The sequence below is a fragment of the Sceloporus occidentalis genome, unplaced genomic scaffold (assembly GCF_023333645.1).
Source record: "Sceloporus occidentalis isolate IW3139 unplaced genomic scaffold, rSceOcc1.0.p SCAF_69, whole genome shotgun sequence".
Taxonomy (NCBI): Eukaryota; Metazoa; Chordata; class Lepidosauria; order Squamata; family Phrynosomatidae; genus Sceloporus; species Sceloporus occidentalis.
The window spans coordinates 3,036,118-3,060,966 of NW_028317049.1; the positions used below are offsets into that span (position 1 = coordinate 3,036,118).

The 24,849-nt window shown below is 44.0% G+C and overlaps 1 protein-coding gene across 4 annotated transcripts in view; it reads right to left on the reverse strand.

Moving 5' to 3' along the window:
• LOC149286406 (small G protein signaling modulator 2-like) overlaps positions 1-24,849 on the reverse strand; it is a 57,192-nt gene that overhangs the window by 8,931 nt on the left and 23,412 nt on the right. For 3 of the 4 annotated variants that reach the window (XM_089494079.1, XM_089494077.1, XM_089494076.1), the window contains exons 8-18: positions 21,879-22,042; positions 20,900-21,035; positions 19,028-19,162; positions 14,125-14,275; positions 11,880-11,944; positions 11,271-11,416; positions 7,920-8,048; positions 7,552-7,728; positions 5,407-5,811; positions 3,525-3,649; positions 1,475-1,557 (exon numbers count right to left, since the gene is read on the reverse strand). In XM_089494079.1, the coding sequence (XP_089350205.1) occupies positions 1,475-1,557; positions 3,525-3,649; positions 5,407-5,811; positions 7,552-7,728; positions 7,920-8,048; positions 11,271-11,416; positions 11,880-11,944; positions 14,125-14,275; positions 19,028-19,162; positions 20,900-21,035; positions 21,879-22,042 (1,716 nt within the window). The remainder of the gene's footprint in view (positions 1-1,474; positions 1,558-3,524; positions 3,650-5,406; positions 5,812-7,551; positions 7,729-7,919; positions 8,049-11,270; positions 11,417-11,879; positions 11,945-14,124; positions 14,276-19,027; positions 19,163-20,899; positions 21,036-21,878; positions 22,043-24,849) is intronic. The other variant, XM_089494078.1, reaches the window with a different exon arrangement.

Genomic DNA, 24,849 nt, shown 5'->3' on the forward strand with positions numbered 1-24,849 from the left:
CATAAACCTTTTGTCAAAAATCAATGTGACAAATCCATTTTAAACCCTCTAACGGTCTAACCGAACATGCATGCAAAGTATGAAATGAGAAACTAAACGCCCCATTAACGTAACATGTCAGTTCCCATTATCACACTCCTGAATCACTCAAGTTGCAAACATCTGGGTTCCTCCAAGCCACCTGCTATCTCCCCTGTGAGACTTGGGATTGCTCTGACCAAAAATCCACAACAAACTAATGTAAAACAAGAAGTTTATTGTAAAAGATAATGTAGAAGCACCCGGGACCACGTCTTTGCAGAATCTGGAGAACTCCAGATAGAGACAGCACTTTAAAATCCTCCAGACCCCTCCCCTTTGGTTGTTTTTTCAAATGGCACTTTCTTCTGGTCAGCTTTGATGTAAAATTCTTCCCTTTGTGCTGAAGGGGGGAAGAAGGGGAGAAGTAGCCATTTGGTTCCTAGTTCCTTTAACTAGGAAAGATCTAAGGAGGTATGCATCTAAGGTATCTGTTACCCATCCAGCCCTCATAAAACTGCCTGTCGGTGATACGTGACCCATGGTGGCAGTCCTCCTTCCCAAAAATGCCTATCTATCTATGGCCTGTTACAGACTGCCCAAATAAAGCTGCTTGGGGTCTCTTTGGAGGTATGCTATTTAAATGATGCATGGGTCCTAAGAGTCCGGAGGTTGTGCCAAAGCCACACTCCATTCCTAAGCACTGGAGAGCAGCTTTGGTGCAGCTTCCGGATTCTTAGGGTGCATGCATCATTTAAACAGCATACCTCCAAAGAGACCCCAAGCAGCTTTATTTTGGCAGTCTGTAACAGGCCAAGATCTCTACTCCCTCTCTATAGACGCTCATCTATATCTATCCCTATTTGTGTGTGAGAGCCTATTCACTGGCACCCATTCTGCAGTCTATCATCTATCTATCTATCTATCTATCTATCTATCTATCTATCTATCTCTACAACCCTCATGGCAGAATGCACCCTGAATGACTGCCTGAAGGTGGATTCTGACTTAGATGACTTAATCTAAACTCTTTACCTCATCATGACAGAACCCCGAATGAATAAATGAATGAAGGGGTTCTGACATCCCCTTTGTGTGTACAATGGGGCATTTTTGGCTAAATAACGTTTGAAATGCAGGTAAGAGAGAGCTCTGTTGGTAGATATGACATAAAATGGGCATGTTGTTGATGTTGTTGTTGTGTGCCTTCAAGTCGTTTCCAACCTATGGTGACCCTAAGGCAACCCTATCATGGGGTTTTCTTGGCAAGAGTTGTTCATTGCCTTCCCCTGAGCTGAGAGAATGTGACTTTTGCCCAAAGTCTCCCAGTGGGTTTCCATGACCAAGCTGGAAATCGAACCCTGGCCTCCAAAATTATAGTCTAACACTCAAACTACTATGTCACATGGCTCTGACATATGACCAGAGGAAGACCATGAGGACAACATGTTCTTACCTTTGTCAAGTATAACCATAAGAGGAGCCAGAAGATCACACATTCCTTGGACGTAGCCAACATCTAAATGTTCCCAAACATAGCTGCAAACGTGGGATGAGTTGGAGAAAAAGATAGAAGGACACACTAGAATATGTTTTCCGAACATTAAACTTTATCTGAGTTTGGTTCAGGGGATGCTTTCAGAAGGAGTCCCCAAATAAAATAGGATCCTATTTGAACCAAGTCCCTATTTGAAGAGGTGCTTCATCCATCACAACTCTATGGTCAACCTCCAACAGAATTTGACCACAGAATCGCGCTGGAGGACCGAGTAATGCCCAGAGAAGTCTTTAAGAGACTGAGGATTTGCAAACCTACACATGTGAACGCTCATTTCCATGCCAGCATTCTCTGAAGATGCCAACCACAGATGCTGGGGAAACATAAGAAATAAACTCTTCTAGGACATGGCCATATATAGCCAGAAAACCCCACAAAAAACTTAAGCACATTTACAAAAGTTTAAATCACACTGGGGTGAATGGGTCCTCTGAGTATGATGGTGTTGTGATCCTATGTACAGCAAAGAGACACTGTCAAAGGAGCAGCATTGGTAGGTATGCTGTGTGTGTGACTTTGGTTCAAAGGTGTCTTCAATTGGAATGTTTGCTGCATGTCCATCTCAGATGGACCATTCTCATCATTCCTTCATTTAAAACAAAACACAAGACTACTGCACATTCAGAGTGCATCTACACTGCAGAAATGATGCAGTCTAGCACCACTTTAAGTGCAGTAGTGCCATCCTGAGATATGACATTTTACAAGGTCTTTAGCCTTCTCTGCCAAAGAGGGCTGGTGCCTCACCAACTACAAACCCTTGGTTTCTCTAAGATGTGGAGCTATGGCAGATAAAGTAGTATCACACTGCATTATATCTACAGTGTACAGTCATCCCTCCACATCTGCAGCTTTGACTTTTGGTGCTCCAATGTGACTTTGCCAGAGGTTAACCATGATGGAGGACCTAGAGATTCTCAGAGCAAACAATACTCTTTGTAGATCTTCCAGCATAATTCTATGGTCAACTTCTGTTGGAGGTTGACCAAAGAGTTGCAATGGAAGACCTAGAGATACCTAGAGAAAACACTTCTGTAGGCATTTGTAGGTCCTCCAGTGTGAATCTACAGTCAACTTCTGTTGGAGGTTGAGCACAGAGTTGCAATGGAAGACCTAGAGCAGTGATGGTGAACCTTTTCGAGGCCGAGTGTCCAAATTGCAACCCAAAACCCACATGTGCCCACAGAGAGGGCTCTGAGTGCCACCTCTGGCACGCGTGCCATAGGTTCGCCATCACTGACCTAGAGATACCTAGAGAAAACACTTCTGTAGGCATTCGTAGGTCCTCCAGCATGAGTCTATGGTCAACTTCGGTTGGAGATTGACTATAGAGTTGCAATGGAGGACCAAGAGATTCCTAAATAGGTGTTTTCTCAGATAAAAAAAAAAAAATAGTGGGTGGTCCTGCGCCCCTAAACCCAACGAATGTGGAGGGCTCACTGTAGATGAGAAAGAATAACTGAGACAGATGGACACCAATACAAGAATAATGCATTCAGGCCTGTCCTGAACAGAAAACTTGGTCACCAATCCTGAACTTGCCACCCCTCTGAATCCACGATTTGCTCCATTTGTTTATTTTAATGTACAATTTTAAATTGTTAATTGTTTAATTGATGTTTTAGGGGAGGGTGGAATATTGGGATATGGGATTCTGTATGTAATTTTTAACTTGTAAACCGCCTCAATTGTCATTGACAGAGAGGTGATATATAAAGTATTATTATTATTATTATTATTATTATTATTATTATATATTTGAAAGCCCATGGGAGTTGTGACAATAATGCTGGACTAAGCAAGTCCAAGGGAGTTGGGGGGAAACAAGGCACAACCAGGCTCTGTCCTTTAAAGCAGCGTATATACTCTTCATGTCCCAAGCTCCACTCCACTCTGACAGCCTTCATTTCATAAGCTAAACTTCATCATATACTACAAATTAACCCACCTGCACATGATGTTTCGAAGCTTCTCGAGGTTCTCAGCAGTGAAATACCAGTAATTGCGATCACACCTCTGAACGTCTTTATCAATCCTGTGCAAGTTTAAGGCAACAGTGTCCAACATTTCTATCTGGAAGATACAAACAAAAGTCACAAACGTGTTGGTGAACAAAACCGGGCACAAGCCGTTCCCATCTCAGATGATCCATTTCTATGGGAGTAGGATGTCTGCCTTTTTACAAAATGAATATCTGCAGGGAAAGGAGACAAGAGATGCCACTAAAGGTTGCTGTTACTACAAAGACAAAAACCAAAACCAGAGAGTGCAGGCCTTCAGCCAAAGCTAATGTTGTTCAAGCTCAGGGAGTAACTGCATTTTTATTTTCAGATCGTATTTATCTTGCACAAAGAAAACTTTAGGTCTCTGTGGCTATTGCAATGTAGGATCGATTCGGTTCTGCAGTTAATTATATATTCATACTCTTGGAAGAGAACTCAACATAATCAGGATCATCCCTGGTGCAGAAAGGCGTGCCTGTATGTAACATGGCATAGGTACACCAGTGGTTCTCAATCTTTACTATTCCATATGTTTTCAACTTCAATTTTCCAAGAGTTATGCTTTTATGTGCTTGGCTGGTGAAGCAGACTTTTGCTCTCCCTTTTCTGTCTGTTTTGCTGTTCATGCGTGCGCAGGTAGAATGCATACCTTGCCTGTTGTAGGCATGCACACACAGCTGCAGTAGGACTGCTTAGAAGAGAATCCTGTTGTATCCCAGATGAAGGGAACTGCATTGCTTATTGCAGGCATGCTGCTTTGGAAAAAAGGCACTTCTTTATCAGAGGCTTTGTTAACAGACGCATGCCCGTATATTGCTTTATCTCACATCAGTTTTGCAGTTGTGTGCTTTTGGAGCAGTCTGATTTGCTTTGGTGCTGACTGCTGCTCCTTCCTGTGATTCTGATTTGAGTTTTAGCATAGCCACCCCTACTTCTGTGAACTCAAAGGCTTTCATGGCCAGCATCCATAGTTTTTGGTGGGTTTTCCAGGCTATGAGGCCTTTTCTAGAAGAGTTTATTCCTGACGTTTCCCCAGCAGCTGTGGCTGGCATCTTCAGAGCATTCTCTGATGATGTCAGCCACAGATGCTGGTGAAACCTCAGGAATAAACTCTTCTAGCACATGGCCACATAGTCCAAAAAACCCACAATAAACCACCCCTGCTTCTGTTTTTGCACTGCAACCCTGGTCATCATAGAATTGCAGGGTTGGAGGAGACCACAAGGGCCACCCAGTCCAACCTCTTGCCATGCAGGAACTCTCAATCAAAGCATCCCCGACAGATGGCCATCCAGTCTCTCTTTACCACCACTCTCCATTGAAGGAGCATGTTCCACTGTCGAGCAGCCCTTACTGTCAGAAAGTTTCTCCTAATGTGGTGGAATCTCCATTCCTGGAGCTTACATCCATTGTTCCGTGTTTTAGTCTCTGGAGCAGCAGAAAACAAGCTTGCTCCCTCCTCAATATGACATCCCTTCAAGTATTTAAACAGGGCTAATCATATCACCTCTTAACCTTCTCTTCTCCAGGCTAAACATCCCCAGCTCCCTAAGGCGTTCCTCATAGGGCAAGGTTTCCAGACCCTTCACCATTTTAGTCGCCCTCCTTTGAACATGCTCCAGTTTCTCAACATCCTTTCTGAATTGTGGTGCCCAGAACTGGACACAGTATTCCAGGTGGGGCCTGACCAAAGCAGAATAGAGTGACACAATTATCATCCATCCAGCTATTTAACAGATGGTAACAGAAGCCAGAAAAGAGTCAGGGGACAAATGCAGTATTTGGACAGGCATGCACAATACAATAACACACCTAGCAGTCACCTACCGTATAAGCTGCCAAACACATAGAGATGCTCTCCTCTGCCATTGGCTTACAGTCCGTCTGAGGACCCATCGGCGCCTCCATTTCCGATCCCTTGAGTTCCAAACCCTTGATTTGCAGACTGTTTTCTGGATCCGGCCTCTGTGGATCAGGGACCGTCTCCTCCTCCGGCCCATCCTCAAAGCAGACACTCTGCCCATCATCAATGCTGGAGAGGATGCCTGAAGTGACTGAGTAATTCCGGGAAGACGGGAGACCCGAATCTGGAGAGTCAAACTCTACTGACTGCTGTTGTTCCACTGCCACAATCACCGTTGGCGCATCGATGCAACCTCCCACCATGGATGCGTCTTCCTGTGCCTTTGGGTCTTTCTCTGCCGAATCCATTTCTTCAACAGATATAAACACCTGAAAATGGTGACCACAGAGAAAGATTAAAATAGCATGAAGGGATCCGGTAGGTATGTGTAGATTTGCCGAAATGGAGCAGGGATAGGAAGAATCAGGCATCCTGCAGAGGAAGACTTGAAAACATTCTAATATTCACTTAAGAATACGAATACAGCTACCAAAGAAATAAATGTGTTTCAGTAAAACAAGGAAACTGGGGTAGGGGATAAGTTTAGTGGGGTTTCTTTTTAAAGACTGATTTCATATAGACCCCAGACCTATGCAACTGTGTTTAAATACGGCATATACTCATGCATATGTCTAGAGATTTCAGTCAAGAAATTGGCCCCAAAACCCAGAGTTGACTTATCTACAGGTCAATTTAAGTCCTGTCCTTTAATTCTAATTATAAAAAGGGAACCATCCTCTGTGAAAGGCAAGGATATAATCCATCCCCTCTACTCTCTCATCCTGCATTTAGTGTGAATACAGTTATGTCTCCTGGAATTTTGTAATTTCTTTGGCATTGTTTTCTTTTGCTTCGTCCTTTAGATCTTTGTTACATGCCCTTAGGTTTTACCTTCGACCTATCCACGGGTCATATCAAAATCCATAATTTTGGCCCCAAAACCTGCCCTCGACTTATACAGTACATGAGGTCGACTTATAGTTGAGTATATACAGTACTTACGGCATACACTGTATTTTATCAATGTATCTGAAGAAAACACCAAAGAGCCAGTGGTCATGCCAGGGATTCTGGAAGCTGCAGCATTTTTCTGCCAAAGCCTACTTTCTGTCCTATGTCTGAGCTTCCCAGAAGCTTCTGTTTGGCCAGTGTTGGCAAACAGGGAAGTTCAACTAGATCATGGTTCCTAAAGCTTAGTCTTCCAAGTACAAAAAAACAAACAAACCCCAGATTGGTCACTACAGTGTGCCTGCGGCATACGCGGGCGTGGCATACGCGGACTTGACCGTATGTGCTCAAGCCGCGGCGCGCGTCCGGAACGGATCCCTGCGTAAGGCGGGGTCGGACTGTACTTCCCAAAAAGCATTTACAGCCGCGGTCCCAAAATTATGGAACAACTTGCCAGAAGAGATCCGTCTCATTACATCATTAGAAGCCTTTAAGAAGGCATTAAAGACGGATCTCTTCCAGCGACCTGCTATAGTGAAGATTCCCACCCCGATTTGATTATATGGAAAAACAGATGAATCAGATGTGTTGTTTCCCCTACTGTAATATTGCTGGCTGACTAGCGTTGACTAGTATTGTATTGTATTATATTTTACTGTATATTGTGGTTATATGATGATGTTTTTAATCTGTTGTGTATTTTGTAAATTGTATAGCTGATATTGATGGGATCCTGCCTCGATCCGCAGGGAGAGGCGGGAAATAGAATTATTATTATTATTATTATTATTATTATTATTATTACTACTTCAACCCCCAGAAGCCTTAGCCAGCTTGGCCAATTGTCGGGAATTCTGGGAGCTAGAGTCCAAAACATCTGGAGACCAAAGTTTGGTGACCACTGAACTAGATGATGGTAGTCAACATAAGGTCCTCCAGATGCTTTGGGCTATAACCTCTACCAAATGGATGCTGGAGCTAATGGAAGGTGTAGTACCAAGCAGCTGGAGGATACTAGGATGCTTATTCCTGGAGTAGAAGATGGACCTTTACTCAGATCCTGCCAGGGTCTTGTGATGTTCTTATGATCCCAGCTGAGTTGGTGAGACTCATTGACTTACATCGTTGCTGATGGTGGAGTCCCGATGGAGCAGCCGCTGGACATGACTGTCTATGCTACTGCCAGAAGAAAACTTGGGGGCTGTTTGCGACTCTTTCTCCCGGAGTTTTACAATCACTTCGCAGGCCTTCCACTCAGCCATCACTTTCTGATATTGGAGTGCAATTTCCTCATCCGCCTGTGCAAAGAGTGAGAGAGAAAAGAAAGATAGTATGTGTACCGTGCTAGGAAGCCATTGCCTGTTCAACTCACTGTTGATGGATTTGAGATTACAGATTCAGTGCGCCCTCGCCATATGCGCCTTCAAGTCATGTGTCAACATACCCCGCTTCCAAATATTCTCCTTTAAATCCTGGTGCAAATACCCACCCTGTCCATCTCCTTCTTGCTCATGCCAAACTTGTAGTGTCCCAACAAGAAAGGCCAAACTTCCTTTCGGATCTCGTGCTGCACACCACCATAGTAAACCCGTCTCAGCAGCTCCAATTCTCTGTAATTCTAACACGACAAAAAGAAATACATGGTATGAGAAAATTGGCAAGGGTCTTCTCCTTTCCAAAATCAAAGCACACACAAACACGCACAAAAGCCACAATTTTTGGACAAAACAAGCGAGACCTGTAAGAAAAGGTTGCAAAATGAATTGCTCTTATTCAATGTTCCCGCCAGCTAACCATGGCTTCTTCTTGAAAATTCCATTGCATCTCACTCTCAACTATGCTGAGAGTATGGAAAAGTTACCTTTTGGACTACAACTCCCAGAATACCTCAGCAGGGGAATTACTTCCCTCGATCTAGATACTACACTGCTATTAATGGAGCCTAGAATGATCAATATCATCGATCTTCAATCATCCATGCTATCCCCTTGCCATATGCAAGTAACTGTTCTGCTTGTCTTTGATTTGTTTTAGCGGACACATGTCTATGTGTTATTACTGTATTCATAGAATCATAGAATCATAGAATCGTAGAGTTGGAAGAGACCACTAGGGCCATCCAGTCCAACCTCCTGCCATGCAGGAAATCCAAATCAAAGCATCCCTGACAGATGGCCATCCAGCCTCTGTTTAAAGACCTCCAAGGAAGGAGACTCTATCACCCTCCGAGGAAGGAGTGCATTCCACTGCCGAACAGCCCTTACTGTCAGGAAGTTCCTCCTAATGTTCAGGTGGCATCTCTTTTCCTGTAGCTTGCATCCATTGTTCCGGGTCCTGTTCTCTGGAGCAGCAGAAAACAAGCTTGCTCCCTCCTCAATATGACATCCTTTCAAATATTTAAACAGGGCTATCTTATCACCTCTTAACCTTCTTTTCTCCAGGCTAAACATCCCCAGCTCCCTAAGTCGTTCCTCATAGGGCATGGTCTCCAGACCTTTCACCATTTTAGTCACCCTCCTTTGGACACGCTCCAGTTTCTCAATGTCCTTTCTGAATTGTGGTGCCCAGAACTGGACACAATATTCTAGGTGGGGCCTGACCAGAGCAGAATACAGTGGCACTATTACTTCTCTTGACCTAGACATAATGTATTAACATAACGTTAACACTGTGGATGAACATAGCATTCTGCAATGAACACTGTCCCATAGACAAAAACTAACCTGAATCTCTTTTTCTAAGCTGTTTTTCTTTTTTTAACTTTATTTTTAATTTCTCTCTCTCTGGCTTTGCTTTGCGAACGAAGATTCAGGAAGGACTAAATACATAACTGCATAAATACTGTACATACACCTATCCATTTGTACACACACCAACAAAAACAGACCAAGAAACAAAAAAAACATTTAACAACTTCCTAGGTTATTTCAGTATTTCGTATTATATCCCTCGCTTCTGCATTTAAACCTAATCTCTTACGTCCAAATTATAGTTCTTCCAATCCTTTCCTTATCTTATTAAAGTGAAATTGTAATGCCATCTTGTATTAACAATCCTACACATCTCATTCATCTATACTACGTCCTTCCATTTTAAATTTCAAAACAAAAAGCTTTTATCGTAACTATAATTCTACAATCATTTGTTCATATTCATTTTCTTTCAGAAAAGATATCAAAGGTATCAAAGCTCCCAATCTCAAAAGGGAGAGGCAGGATACAAATGAATAGTTATTATTATTATTATTATTATTATTAATTACGATCCTCCTCTCATTAATACTGTCAAGTTTATCTGCCACCATACAGTCTGACAGTTTCAATAACCATTCCTGGATTTTCTCTCCTTTTCCATTTAGCTGCATATATGACTCCGGCTGCAGTAGCCATACAGAATAAAAGTTTCCCATGTTTTCTTTCCAGTGATTCATTTGTACACATCCCCAACGAAGAATATTTGGGGTCCATATTTTCTTGAGAAGACAATAATTTTGGTGACTAAATTATGTCTATCCTTCCAATAAATTCTTGCATAGTTGCAATTCCACCGCATGTGGATAAATGTCCCCAATTGCTGGCGGCATTTCCAACACTTGTTGCTTATACCTTTCTGCATCTGAGCCAGTCTAACTGGTAAGCCAGTCCCAACATTGGACACCTAACATTTTTTGGTCACTCAGTAAGTCAGCCCTGCTGTTTGCTCTGCTGTTTTTGCATGCCCCAGCCTTTTTGGTTATTTTTGTCAAGATTTTATACCTATTTATTTCTACACACCTTTGGTCTCCCCTATGTCAGCTGCCATGTCTCCTCTTAGGTGTGGCTGGCACGATTTAGGCTCCACATGGGTACAAATAGGAAAAACCATAAGAACCATGGAGTCAAATAGTATAGAATCTTAGGCTTGTTACAGACTGCCAAAATAAAGCTGCTTCGGGTCTCTTTGGAGGTATGCTATTTAAATGATGGATGGGTCCTAAGAGTCCGGAGGTCGCGCCAAAGCCACACTCCATTCCTAAGCACTGGAGTGCAGCTTTGGTGCAGCTTCCGGATTCTTAGGATGCATGCATCATTTAAATAGCATACCTCCAAAGAGACCTGAAGCAGCTTTATTTTGGCAGTCTGTAACAGGCCATAGAATCATAGAAGAGTTGGAAGAGACCCCAAGGGCCATCCAGTCCAACCCCATTCTGCCACGCAGGAACTCTCTATCAAAGCATCCCCGAGATTAAAGACCTCCAAGGAAGGAGACTCCACTGCACTTAGAGGAAGGAGTGTGTTCCACTGTCAAACAGCCCTTACTGTCAGGAAGGTCCTCCTAATGTTGAGCTGGAATCTCTTTTCCTGTAGCTTCCATCCATTGCTCTGGGCCCTGTTCTCTGGGGCAGCAGAAAACAAGATTGCTCCATCCTCCCATCCTTTGAAATGTTAAAAGTGCAAGGGCTGGAGGTTTGCGCCTTTGTGTGTGCTATTTTGCATGGATGTTGTTTATGTAGTTGTGTATGCGTCCAGTCATGATTCTATGAGTTTGTCTGTGCAACTACATGGGTGCACTATGTAGTGTCTACTATTTTTTGTGTCTCTCAATTTTCTTAATGCTGTGGGGGGAATGGTGCATGGCTGCATCTGCACTGCAGAAATAGTGCAGTCTGACCGCCATGGCTCCATGCTATGGAATTCTGGGATTTGTAGTTTTGCAAGATATTTGTCCTTTGGTGTCAGAGTGTGCTTGGTGCTACAATGAACTACAAATCCCAGTATTCCATAGCATGGAGCCATGGCAGTTAAAGTGATGTCAAACTGCACAATTTCACTTTAAAAACATACAAAAACATATATTTTACCTTCTTGTCCTTCTGATATTTGCTCCAGACCTCTTTGGTCAGCCCACCGGCAGCGTTTGTGGGTTTATCTGGAGGGATGATTGTGTGATTCACCAAAGCAGACAAGTGTGTCCGGACCGTGGACAAGTGCCGGCAGTAAGCAAGCCCTGTGTTGAATGGGGTAGAGAAAAAGAGAAAGATGGGGAAACGGCCTGCACTTCAGCCAAGCTATACAAAATGTTAAAATGCATGCTTTCTTAATTCTTAAACACAAGAGACTGCAGGGTTTGCTTTTTGTTGTTGTTGTAAACCATCTTCGCACAGATCGCGACCATAGTGACCCTATGGATGAGACATCTCTAGGACCCCCTGTCCTCCACTGCTCTGCCCAGCTCCTGCAAACTCATATTTGTCATCTCTTTAATAAAGTCCATCCATCTAGCATGTGGCCTTCCTCTCTTTCTATTTCCTTGAACCTTTCCTAACATTCATGCCTTCTCATGATGTGTCCAACCAACAAGGTGAGCTGTCATACTCCCTGAGATAACAGGAGTCTAACACATTGCAGTGCATCAAGATGGGGAATGCTAAGTAAGCCCAGACCCCAACCCCATCCAAGCAAATACTTACATCCGTAGAAGGCTCTGGAAACAATCTGTCTCTTCATACTTTGGCACAACATTTTCAGAGGGGTCCTGTTGGAACAAACGCCCGAAACGTTACAGAAGCAGTTTTAATTACATTATTTTAGTCCACCGTTCCTAGAACAAGCTTGCAAAAATGTTCTCCTCTTTTTCTTTTTTGGCCTCCAACGCCTGCAAACATGATCCCAAGCCATTCTGTGAGTTGCAGTCAAAAAGCAACTATTGCTCAGAATAGGCAATATCCAGGTTGTCACTTATTTTTATCTTTGCAACAACTGATTTTTTAGTGCAACTCCCTCCCCATTTCTAGGAACGTATTTTGTACAAAATCGGGGTTTTGTTTTAAAACGATACCAAATTTGCACACACACAAAAATGCTCACATGTTCTGTAAAGTGTTCTTCTGTGTGCAAATTGTCTTTTTTGGGCATGTTCCCCCCGCCCTGTTGATGTTGCACAGAGATAATAATGTGGATTTTATCACACCGAGGAAAATCGAGGGCAAATTGGGGATTTAACCTGCCATTATCCCGGGAAAGTTGTGCGATTGCGGGAAGATTTTCACATACATCGCGACTGAAGAAGAATTATCCTGGGAAGAACCAGCAACAAATCATTCATGGGATTTCCCTGTGAATGATTTGTTGCTGGTTATTACCTGGTTATTGCAGGGATAAGTCCGCTTTAATCGCAATGGTGTATGAAAGCCTTCGCAAACGCTTCCCTATTACTTCCCTAGCTGGTTTTAAATCTGACTTTTAGATTGCAATATAAATATTCTTTGATAAAATGGATTAATGATGCATTATCTGTCTTATAATTTTTACAGTTTTATAGCTGTATTTTAGATGGATAAATTGCATAATTACTGTATATTATTTTATATTCCATGACTTTTGGATTATTTTATATTCCATGACTTTTGGCAGGCCATCTGTTGCTTTAATGACTTCTGTAAAGTGCCATGCAAATTTATGGCGCTGTATAAATAAACACCAATAATAACAATAATAACAATAATAACAACAACAATAATAATATAGAAATGTCACTTCATCTCTTGGTGACGGATCTTGGCAATTGTTTTTTCTGAATGAAAAAAAAATTATTATTTTGGCACAAAAACACTGTTTTTACCCAGGAAATACCGTAAAGGTGAAAAAGCGATGCACAAAGATTTTAAGTAACAAAATCCCAGATGAATTTCTTTTACTCAGAGTTTGAAAAGGTTTCTGGCTGTGGTTTTTTGTGGGTTTTTTGGGCTATGTGTCCATGTTCTAGAAGAGTTTCTTTGTGACATTTTGCCAGCATCATTGGCTGGCATTTTCAGAGAACGCTTGGCTACGCTGGGCGCAGTACAGACCACCCGAAAATGAAAGTCTGTAGGCGGCCGTGACACAATGGACGCATCATGATGTGTGGACACAGTGGCCTGTTACAGACAGCCAAAATAAAGCTGCTTCGAGTCACAGTGGAGGTATGGTGTTTCAATGATGTATGTGTCCTAAGAGTCCAGAAGCCACACCAAAGCCACGCTCTGGTCCTTAGGGATGGAGTGTGGCTTTGGTGCAACTTCTGGACTCTAAGGACGCATGCATCATTGAAACACCATACCTCCACTGTGACTCGAATCAGCTTTATTTTGGCTGTCTGTAACAGGCCTATGCCTCCGTTATGTGAAAATGGTGGCGGCCGTGTGGCCAGGACTCCACCATCAGGCCGCCAGCATTACATACTAGGGTTCCAGACCGTGTGGTTGCTGTGTGGTCCAGAACCCTAGTATCGCCATCACCATGTGCCTTTTGGCCTGTCTGTCTCAGGCCTTGGTTAGGGGATTTTGGAAGTTCTAAATATCCCCCAAAAGAATTTACAGTGCACCCTTCTCTTGTGCAGGGATCAGTTCCGGACCACCCCATGTAAGAGAAAATGCGCATAAGCTCAAGCCCCATAAGAAGCAATGAGGCTCGTGCCCATGGCGCACTCCATTACTCCTTCTGGGACGCGGGAGGCTTTTTTCCGGCAGCTTCCAGTGTGGTGTGGCCACGTATGACGCAGGCACACTGTATTTAAAAAGATGAGCGTCTTGGGATGGATTGTGAACCTTACTGAGTGTCACCCTGCTCTGAGGAGCAGCCTGCACCCCCTGTACTCCTCTAGAGATGCCCCTTCTGGGAGGAAGGCTGGGCACTATGGCAGCAACTCATTGCATCCATCCCAAAGTCTGATTTCACCTGTCATGAATGCAGCTGCAGCAGGCCGGCATGTCGTAAGGAGAGCTGCCCGTGGAACATGAGAGACACGAAGATCCTTGGCTGCAAGGGTCCAGCTGCCACGACAATAAACCGGCTCCAAAGCCCTGCATCTCCAACTTGTCACTGATATCTAGGTAAGAGGAGAGAAGGATGGAGAAATGTTAAGCTGATGTACAAAGCCTTTTGGTCCTTGGCAGGTTATAGTAGAGCATGCTTCCATTCAGCTGTGATATGAACCAGGAAAATAGGTAAAGAAGACATAACAGTACATTTTTGTCTTTTTGCATCGCATTTTTTTTTTTTGTATCGTGCGGCTCCAATCTAGAGCTTGGAAAAACACAGGTTGGACCACAACTCCCAGCCTGGCAACTGAAGGATTCTGTGAGTTGAAGTCCAAAAATGAGCTTACCATATTCTCGACTATAAATCATCCTCATGTATAAGTCAAGGGCAGGTTTTGGGGCCAAAATGATGGAATTTGATTTGACCCATGGATAAGTCGAGGGTAAAACTTAGGACCACATAAGAAAGGATCTAAAGGATGAAGCAAAGGAAAGCAATGCCAAAGAACTTACAAAATTCCAGAAGTGTTTGTACTCATCCTAAAAGTTGGATGGATGAGAGAATAGAGGAAGGTCAGTGCTTCTAAGGCAATGTATACTTTGCCTTTCGCATTGACCTGCGGATACGTCAACTCTAGTTTTTGGGGTCAATTTCTTGACTAGTATTCCTAGACTTATACATGAGTATATACAGTATTTAACTTCTGCTCCCATCTATCTCCCAGATGGTATTAGCATGTTGTTTCTTTCCAACGTTACAAATTGTTCTAGAAACATCTGAAGTTCTGAAATCTTAACCATTTTTAAAAACTAACAACGGATGATGCTTTTCATAAATGACTGGCCTTCAGCTCATCCACAATGTCTATTAAGGCAAAAGATCTGGGCAGCAGAGGCAGCTGTGTGAGAAGCAAAATGTGGGTCAGTTTTAGGGTTTTGGGGGGTAAAAGTAGCAGTGCTTTTCAATATTGGGTAAGAAGGAGAGGGCTATTTGTTTTTAAATACCATCCCTCCAAGGTTTGCACTGTACTAGTTGTTCCTTCATGGTCATATTCTCCCCAAAAGTGGGTTTTGGGGAGGTGTTATGGGGCAGCTAACATATCTAGCCATTTTTGCAATGTAACAGGCGTGTTAACAGGCGAGGTACAAGATGGACAGATGTGGTTAGTGTTTTTTTAAAGACAAAGAGCATGCTGCAAAAGCACATCGACACCATGGATGCAAAAGAGAACGGGCACAAAAATGCTCTTCACCTTAATTCTTCAGGAACGAGCTGAACAAGCCAGTATTTATGGCAACGTCTCCTAAAGACAACCAATCTTAAAGGGGTGGTGGTGGTGTTTTTGGCTCCTCCGCCTTTCCCCCTCCGTAGACCAAAGAACTTAAAATTTTTTTGATTTCATCTTATTTTTTAAGAACAAAAAATAGAAACAGTGTCCTTTTAAGGTGAACCCCACAGAACCTAAGAATTCAGATGAAAGGTACCTGAATTAGTGAAGAATTAGAGTGAACAGCATCTTCGGAATGAGGTTTATTGGTTTGGTTTGCGGTGGCGGGTCTCTGCCAAATTTTCGGTCACATGCAAAGAGTCGAAAGAGGTTGCAAAGAAATCAAAGCAAACTGGGGGAGCAAACTGGGTACAACAGTGTTGGCATTAATCCATTGGGGTGAAGCTTTCATGGCATGAATGGGGTTAGGTTACCCTGGACTGAATCAACTGTATCCAATGGTTAATCCCAATTAGAATGGATCCCCTGAATGAGTGAGATTATGCAAACCAACCCTTCTCGGTAACACCATTAATTCAGGGTATCTACTCTAACTGGGAACTAACACCTGGATTTAGTCCAATGGTCCTATGGCTGTCCTCCATTGCATTGTCGTTGTGTGCCTTGAAGTTGTTTCCGACTTATGGCGACCCTAAGGCAAACCTATCGCAGGGTTTTCTTGGCAAGATTTGTTCAGAGAGGGTTTGCCATTGCCATCCTCTGAGGCTGACAGAATGTGACTTGCCCAAAGTCCATGGCCAAGTGGGGATTTGAACCCTGATCTCCAGAGATGTTGTCCAATGCTCAAACCACTACACCATGCAGGCTTCAAATTCGGGTCAGTCAATGAACATTACTGCATTCATAGGGTGGCAATGGTCCTGCTGCTCATACTGACCAGTGGGGCCCTGGATTTCTGCCCCACAGGTGCCACTGGTTCAAGGAGATGGGCAAACACCAATCTAGCCTGGCCTGAGACCTCTGAGTATCTTAGGAGGGAAATCTATACGATACGTTCCCAATCTTCCTCCAATTACATACATTACATTAGGGGCACAGGACACCCACAAAAGTGGCAAAATCACAAATTTAAAAACAACAACAACACTTTTTTTTACATCTCTAGGAATCTCTAGGTCCTCCAAAGCAACTTTATGTTCAACATCTGCCAGAGGTGGACCACAGGATCATGCTGGAGGATCTACAAATGCCTAGAGAAATGTTTTTTCTACTAACCTCTAAGTTTCCCAGTGCAACTCTATGGTCAATTTCCAGCAGAGTTGCGCTGGAGGACCTGGAGATTCCTAGACAGAACATGCTAATCAAATCCGCAAATAATCAAGTCTGCAAAAGCCAAAGCCACAAGGGCCGACTGTACATACAAAGTATGATCCCAACAAGTTGTCTGCACACTTCACAGAAATAAGATGGTACCATTCCCCACCATGTTGCTGAAGAGGGCACTGAGGACCATACACCATAGTCCTATGAACTAAGAAAACAGAAAAGCTGCCTTGAGTCCCTGTAACATAAATAATAATAATAATAATAATAATAATAATAATAATAATATGTATGAAAATATATGTGAATTTTTGTCCAGGATGGGGTTGGGAATCTGCTAAGAACTTGGGAAGGATGAGAATGTTGATGGGATTCTGTAAAACCGATTTTCACATCTCTTAGCTTCTACAAGTCAAGCATCTAAGTATTCCTCCACCTTAAGTGAGCCATTGATCTGGAAGGGACCCCAAGGGCTATTATTATTATTATTATTATTATTATTAATGTCCAGCCTGCTTCCAGTGGAGGGATCCAGAGTTAAGGATCCCTGAGAGGTCACCAGTCAACCTCTGCTTAAAAAGAGTCCACCACTTTCCAAGTTAGATCATTCTACTGTCATGCAGCTCTTACCATGAAGACATCCTTCCTAATATTAAGTAGGAACCTCTTTTCCATAATCTAACCCACTGGTTAAGGTCGGGAACAGCAGAAAACAAGCTCACTCCATCCCATGTCAGCACTCCAAATATGTAGAAAACTGGTATATTATTTCCTAATCTTCCCTTCTCCAGGCTGCACATCCTCAATTCCCTCTTCGTAGTGCATAGTTTTCAGACCCTTTACCATCTTGGACACCTTCTTCTGGATGTTCCAGATAGTCTGTCTCCTTCTAAAACTGTGGTACCCAGATCAGGGGACACTATTCTGTGTGTGGACTGAACAAGGCAGAATTTGTTAACCACCTTCAAATCATTTCAACCCATGGCGACCCTGTGGATGAGACATCTCCAAACTCCCCTTTCCTCTACCACTCTTCTTAAGTCTTGTAGATTCATGCCAATTGAGTCCATCCATCCGGCGTACGATCTCCCTCTCTTTCTATTGCCCTCCACCTATCCTAGCATTATTGTCTTTTCTAATGAATCATGCTTTCTCGTGATGTGGCCAAAGTACAACAGCCTTAATTTGATCATCTTGGCTTCCAGGGAAATTTCCAGCTTTATCTGTTTCATAGTATCTTTGGCTGTTTATAGTATCTTCAGCACCGCATCTGAAAAGAGTTGAGTTTCCTCTTCTCCATTTTCTTCACTGTTCAGCTTTTGTATCCGTACATGGCAATGGGGAATACAACACTTTGGACAAGTCTAACTTTAGTGTTCAGCTTTAGGATCTTGTCTATATTTCATAGCTGCCCTTCCCATTCCTAATCTTTGATTTCTTGAGTGCAGTTGCCATTCTGATCAATGTTTGATCGATGTTTGATCCAAGGTATGGGAAATCTTTACTTCAATTTCCTTACTGTCTAGGTTGAATTTGTGATGTTTATGTGTATACATTTTTGAGCATTTTCAAGCCATGGATTTAACCAAATCCATGGATAAAGGATCTGCAGATAAGGAGGGCCAACTGTACTAGCACTACTCAATCAAGTTAGTAATTCAATTCCTTCCAACAGTAGCCTTTCTCCTTTAGCCCACAGGCATGTAAGGCAGAGTGGGCAATATAAATTATTATTATTATTATTATTATTATTATTATTATTTAGTCTGCATGGACCCGCTTGCATGATTCTGCAGTCCCCAGAAGCTCAGTGCCCTCCCCAAAAAACTTACACACACAAAAAGACAAAGCCTCCAGGAACCACGATTCTCATTAAAACAAGGTGGCCATACATGGCCTCATATTTCTCTAAAGAAGAACGTTTTTACAAAATGTCAACTCCTGGCCACTTCGAGTTTTGTTTTCAGGGCGGGTGGCCAACACTGGGAAGGATAACAGCACCAAAATGCCCACCCCAATATATGAAGAAGATGAAATAAAGATTAGTAACTGGTTGTTATGGAAAGTGGAGGGTCTCTCAGCTCTCCTTCTTTCCAAGTCAGACACCACACAGATCTTCTAACCTGGAAGATTTTGCAAATAGCACATGGACGCTAGAGTAATGCCAACACGGTTGTACCTCGTGTGTGCGTTGCTGCTCCAGTGGCACTGGGGGAGGAGGGGATGGAGAGGCAGTGGGTGGGAGGCAGGTAGGAGAAGGATAAAAACCTTTCATCCTTTTAGGATCTGTGAGGTTCCGATTGCAGATCATGGATAGCATTGCGTGCAGCTTATCTTCTTCCTCCTCGTCATCGTCGACGGAGGCAGAGCGGCTGGCAGCTAAGTGGTGGTAGTTAATAGTTACTGCTCAAAGAAAATAGTGAAAGAGGAGCATAAGAAAACAAAATGGGTGCTGGGATCTACAATCAACTCTTAAAAGGACATGTTTAATGCAAAGGGTCATCCTCTCCATTGAAAGCTCCAACAGCAAGGAGTTCCAGCAAGCCATATCCATTCCCTACTCAATCTGATATTCTCTACTGTCAAAGAAATTGGCTCCGGCTGCCAGAGACTGAAACCTAAGAACTGGAGGGAACACTCTCTGGCCTTACCCAATGGCCAGGGAACCAAAGGGCTACTAGGAGGTTGCACCTCTTGCCCAGTACAGAGAACATCACAATAAAAGGAGGACCACCTAGTCCTAAGCATATCAAAAGAAGAAAGAAAAAACAATTGGCTTCATGTTGTGTTGCCAGAAGGAACATATTGAAATAGATCTAGACATAAGACACATGAGGACCTCAGTCAGGGATTGTCAACTTCCATGGGATGACTTTCCAGGCTGGAAGGGCCAAGCTTTCTTTATTTTTGTTTTTAGGTTAACTATTATTAAACTCATTAGAGCTGTTGCAAAGAAGAGGGAACTATAGGATTATACAGGTGGCCCTTGGTATCCACTGGGGTTTGCTTTCAGGACCCCCAATGGATACCCAAATGCTCAAGTGGATGCTCAAGTCCCATGACACACCATGATATGGATGGTCAAGTCCCATAATATACCATGATAGGGATGCTTAAGTCCCATGATAAAACCATGATATGGATGGTCAAGCCCCATGATACACCATGATATGGATGGTCAAGTCCCATGATTTACCATGATATGGATGGTCAAGTCCCATGATAGTCCATGATATGGATGCTCAAGGATCTTCAAGTCCCACGATATACCATGATATGGATGGTCAAGTCCCATGATACTCCATGATATGGATGCTCAAGGATTTTCAAATCTCATGATATACCATGATATGGATGGTCAAGTCCCATGATACATCATGATATGGATGGTCAAGTCCCATGATACACCATGATATGGATGGTCAAGGATCCTCCAGTCCCACGATATACCATGATATGAATGCCCAAGTCCCACAATACATCATGATATGGATAGTCAAGTCCCATGAAATACCATGGTATTGATGCTCAAGATATAACATGATATGGATATTCAAGTCCCATAATATACAATGGCGTAACAAAATGGTGTTCATATAACACGACCAACTAATGTCCATTACTCTCATGGATTTTAGCTTTAAACTATAACTTACCTGGCTGGTGCATAAAATCCATCACTGCTCAGATCCAACAGTCAGGTGTTTTTTTTTATGGGAGGGAAGGGATTGATGCTCCGACCCCATTTATGAACCATCCCAAGTACGGATATGTGTGTGTATTTTGCGTGTGTGGGAACACACAAGTGTGAGTATATGTGCAGGTAAGGAAGTTGGAAGGGTTTTCTCTTGTATAATAATAATATTTCATAGAATCTTAGGATCACAGAGTGGGAAGAGACCTCAAGGGTCATCCAATCCAACCCTCTGCCATGCAAGAAGACACAAAGTACCCCCAAAAGATGACCATCCAGCCTCTGTTGAAAAACCTCCGAAGGAGATTCCACCACTCTCCAAGACCGTTGAATTTCGCGAGAATAATTGGAACGGAAAGCATCTTCACCCAACCAATGGCCCGTGTCGTTCCATTGCACCATCCACCTGCCCTCATGGGTGAGAAGAAAACAGCAGAGGCTCTTACTGTTGTCGTGCTTGTGACCCGGGTAAATGATCCTGAAGACATAATCAGTTGTAGTCCCCGCGACCGCTGGCATTTCTTCCAGGTCCACGGATCTGTTGTGGCTGTTCCGTTTCCGAAGTTTTGGAAACACTTTGCCCTATAAAAGAAGCAGGGCAATCAAAAAGCATGCAAACATGGGTGATAGCTTCTGCTTGGTCCCCTCCTGCCCAACCCTTAGCCTGGCACAAGGAGCCCTGGTGGTGCATTGTTTAAATGCCAGTACTGCAGCCGCAAAGATGTGAGTTTGATCCCTGTGTGGCTCCAAGGTTGACTCAGCTTTCCATCCTTTTGTAGGATGGTAAAAGGAAGACCCAGCTTGTTGGGGGCAATTGGCTTACAGACTGTAAACCACCTGAGAGAGTGCTGAGTTCACTATGAAGCAGTATAGAAATGTACATGCTATTGCTATTGCTAACATGGGTGATAGCTTTTGGTTGGTGCCCGCCTGCCCAACCCTTAGCCTGACATAAGAACCAATGGGGAAGGGGCTCAGGCAAAAGAAGCTGACCAACACTAGATTCAGACATCTGACGAGAAAGACGTTTCTGAATGAAAATGAACTCTGGGATTTTGCTGCCCTAAGAGGCAAGGACAGCTGCTGTGCTAGGGCTCATCTGCACTGCAGAAATAATGCAGTTTGGCACCGGTTTAACTGCCATGTCTCAATGGTATGGAATATTGGGCTCTGTAGTTGTGTAAGACATCTAGCCTTCTCTCTCAGAGAGCTCTGGTGCCACAAGAAATTACAAATCCCAGTTTTCCATAGGATGGAGCAATGGAACAGCTGAAGTGGTGTCCAACTGCGTTACTCCTGCAGTGTGGATGCAGCCTTAGATAGCTTCTAAAGAGGCTAAGAGTATGGGTTGGAGTGACTGAAGAGCATAAGAACATGTGCCATCAGACAAAATCAAGACCTTAATTTCATAGCTGACGCTATTACCTTTCCTTGTTGGGACCACAATGGAGGTTCCAGTTGTCCACGGGGCAGAAGACCGTTTTCGAGGCAAGAGAGGAAAGCGAGAATGTGCCCCCCGGGAGGGAAATGCAGTGGGGGTCTCTGGATGCCATCCTGGCTCACAAGCACCAAGGTCCCCCCGCGTTCCGCTGCAGGAGGAAATTTGCTTTTGTATTCACTTTTCTTTTTTAAACTTTGTTTCCATTAAAAAATTAAACATTAATGAATAAACACTGTTGGTTTCTATTTCTGTTACAATATCTTACTACTGTACTTTCTTTCAAATTCATTCATATATCAGTCAATGAAATCGGTGCAAAGATTTTATACATTTCGTGAGTTATTTCATTAAAGCTTTATTATTAGCTTTTTGGAAAACAAGCAACCAAAAGATATACAGCATTGTCACTATGCTAGGTACGGCTTGAAGGTACCTAATACAGCAAAGCTAAGCAATCCTGGATGGCATCTACACTAGAAATAATGCAGTTGGATATCACTTTAAGTGCAGTGGCTCCATCTCATCAAATCCAGGGATTTGTAGCTTCATAAGGATTCTTAGCCTTCTCTGCCCAAGAGTGCTGGTGCCTCACCAAATTACAAATCTCAGGGTTCTGTAGGATGTAAATGGAAGTAAAAGTAGTGTCAAATTGAATTATTTCTACAGTGTGGATGCACCCAAGGTCTGGTCAGTGCCTTGGATAGGAGACTGCTTGGGAGGACAAGCACACACCTTAAGTTTCCTCATTGGAGGAAAACTGACAGTGTTTTTAAATCAAATAATATAGTGCAGGGGTCGGCAACCCCCGGCCTGTGGGCCGGATGCGGCCTGCGGAGGCGGCAGGACCGGCCCCAGCCTGGTCCTGCCGCCGCTGCCGCCACTAAGGCCACCGCCTCCTCCTCCACCTCCACCTCCTCCTGGGCCATATGAAGGGGCCTGTGGAAGGGAGGCCTGGGGCCGCATGGGCCGAGAAGGGGCCCACGGAAGCAGCCTGCCACCTCCGCGGGCTCCCCCCAGGGCCCTTGCGGCCCCAGGCCTCTCCCTCCGGAGGGAAGCCTGGGGCCACACGGGCCGAGAAGGGGGCCGCAGAAGTGGCCTGCCGCCTCCTGGGCTCCTCAACGGCCCTTGGAGCCCTTTTGGCCGAAGGGAAGAGCCGAAGGGAAGGGCCTGGGACAGGTGCCCAAGCCCTTCCCTTCAGCCGAAAGGGCCCCTTGGAGCCCTTTCGGCCGAAGGGAAGAGCCGAAGGGAAGGGCCTGGGACGGGTTCCCAAGCCCTTCCCTTCGGCCTCCCTCCCTTTCGGCCGAAAGGGCCCCTTGGAGCCCTTTCGGCCAAAGGGAAGGGCCTGGGACGGGTGCCCAAGCCCTTCCCTTCGGCCTCCCTCCCTTTCGGCCGAAAGGGCCCCTTGGAGCCCTTTCGGCCAAAGGGAAGGGCCTGGGACGGGTGCCCAAGCCCTTCCCTTCGGCCTCCCTCCCCTTCGGCCGAAAGGGCCCCTTGAAGCCCGTTCGGCCGAAGGAAGGGACCAAGGAGGAGAGGGCGGGCACACGCCGCTGCCGCCTCCTCCTCCCCGCGGGGCTTCGGTGGAAGCTCCGCCCCGGCATGCGGCTCCACTCCCGGAGGGTGGAAGCTCCACCCCCAGCATGCGGCCCCGCCCCCGGCTTCGGCCCCCAGTTGTCTGAGGGACAGCAAACCGGCCCCCGGCTCAAAAAGGTTGCCTACCCCTGATATAGTGGCACTTTGGATTAGTGAGGATTCAAAAGAAAATTCAGATGCAGATGCAATTTTAGGAGCTGGAAAGTGAAATTGTCCAAATAGTTTCAGTGCATGTAATGGCCACATGATGCAAATAACATGTTCTTGGAAGTAGTTTGTTACAAGCAAGAATATTATTGTAAATGAAATATTTTGGTGTTTAAGTGGCTGGTGGAGAATCCTTTTAAAGGGGTACACAGTCGGCCCTTCCAGTTCACGGGAGATTCCCCACAAATCCGTAAAAGCGCCAACATTGGAGTTGCCATTGGTTTCAATGGTGGCGCGTGCACCATTTTTTCCCTCCCTGCTTACTGTCCGCAGACTCCAAGTCCGCGAATCAGGAGGGACAGCTGTAGTCTCTTTCTTAAACTATCTTTCAATGTGCTTTTATTTGTTGCAATTGAGCGTTTTTCAGGAAATTCTTTATGTAATGCATTTAAAACTTTTGCATCAAATAGGTTTTTGGCATACTTTGTTCTTTACTTGATGTGAGCTGCCTTCCCATCCTGTGAGATATAAAAACAACCAACCAAACAACAATATTATCCAAAAATCATTTTTTGGGTAATAAGTTGGCGGCAGCTAATAATCGTACAGCTATAACGTAATAGAACAAACCTGGAACGTAATTTAAAATGTAATTAATAACATTAGAGAAGGTAAAGAGGTGATGTGCTGTCCATGTTTAAATATTTGAGGAGGTGTGACATTGAGGAGGATGGAGCAAGCTTGTTTTCTGCTGCTCCAGCAAATACAACATGGAGCAATGGATGCAAGCTACAGGAAAAGAGATTCCACCTAAACATTAGGAGGAACCGCCTGACAGTAAGAGCTGTTTGACAGTGGAATATTCTCTCTTGGAGTATGGTGCAGTCTTCTTCTTTGAGGGTTTTTAAACAGAGAGTAGATGACCTTCTGTTAGGTGTGCTTCAGTTGCATCTTCTTGCATGACAGTGGGTTGGACTGGATGACCCTTGGGATCTCTTCCACATCTATGATTCTATGATTCCATGTAATCCCCTGTACTGAAAAAGTGGTTATTATTTACTTATGTGTGTGTTTAGGACAGGAGTTGATTCTGGCTGTCTGTGAGATCCATTTCCAATGGTCATCATTATGCATGTTCATCTTCTTTTCTCCCGTAGGATCATAGAATCACAGATTCATAGAGTTGGAAGAGACCCCAAGGTCCATCCAGTCCAACCC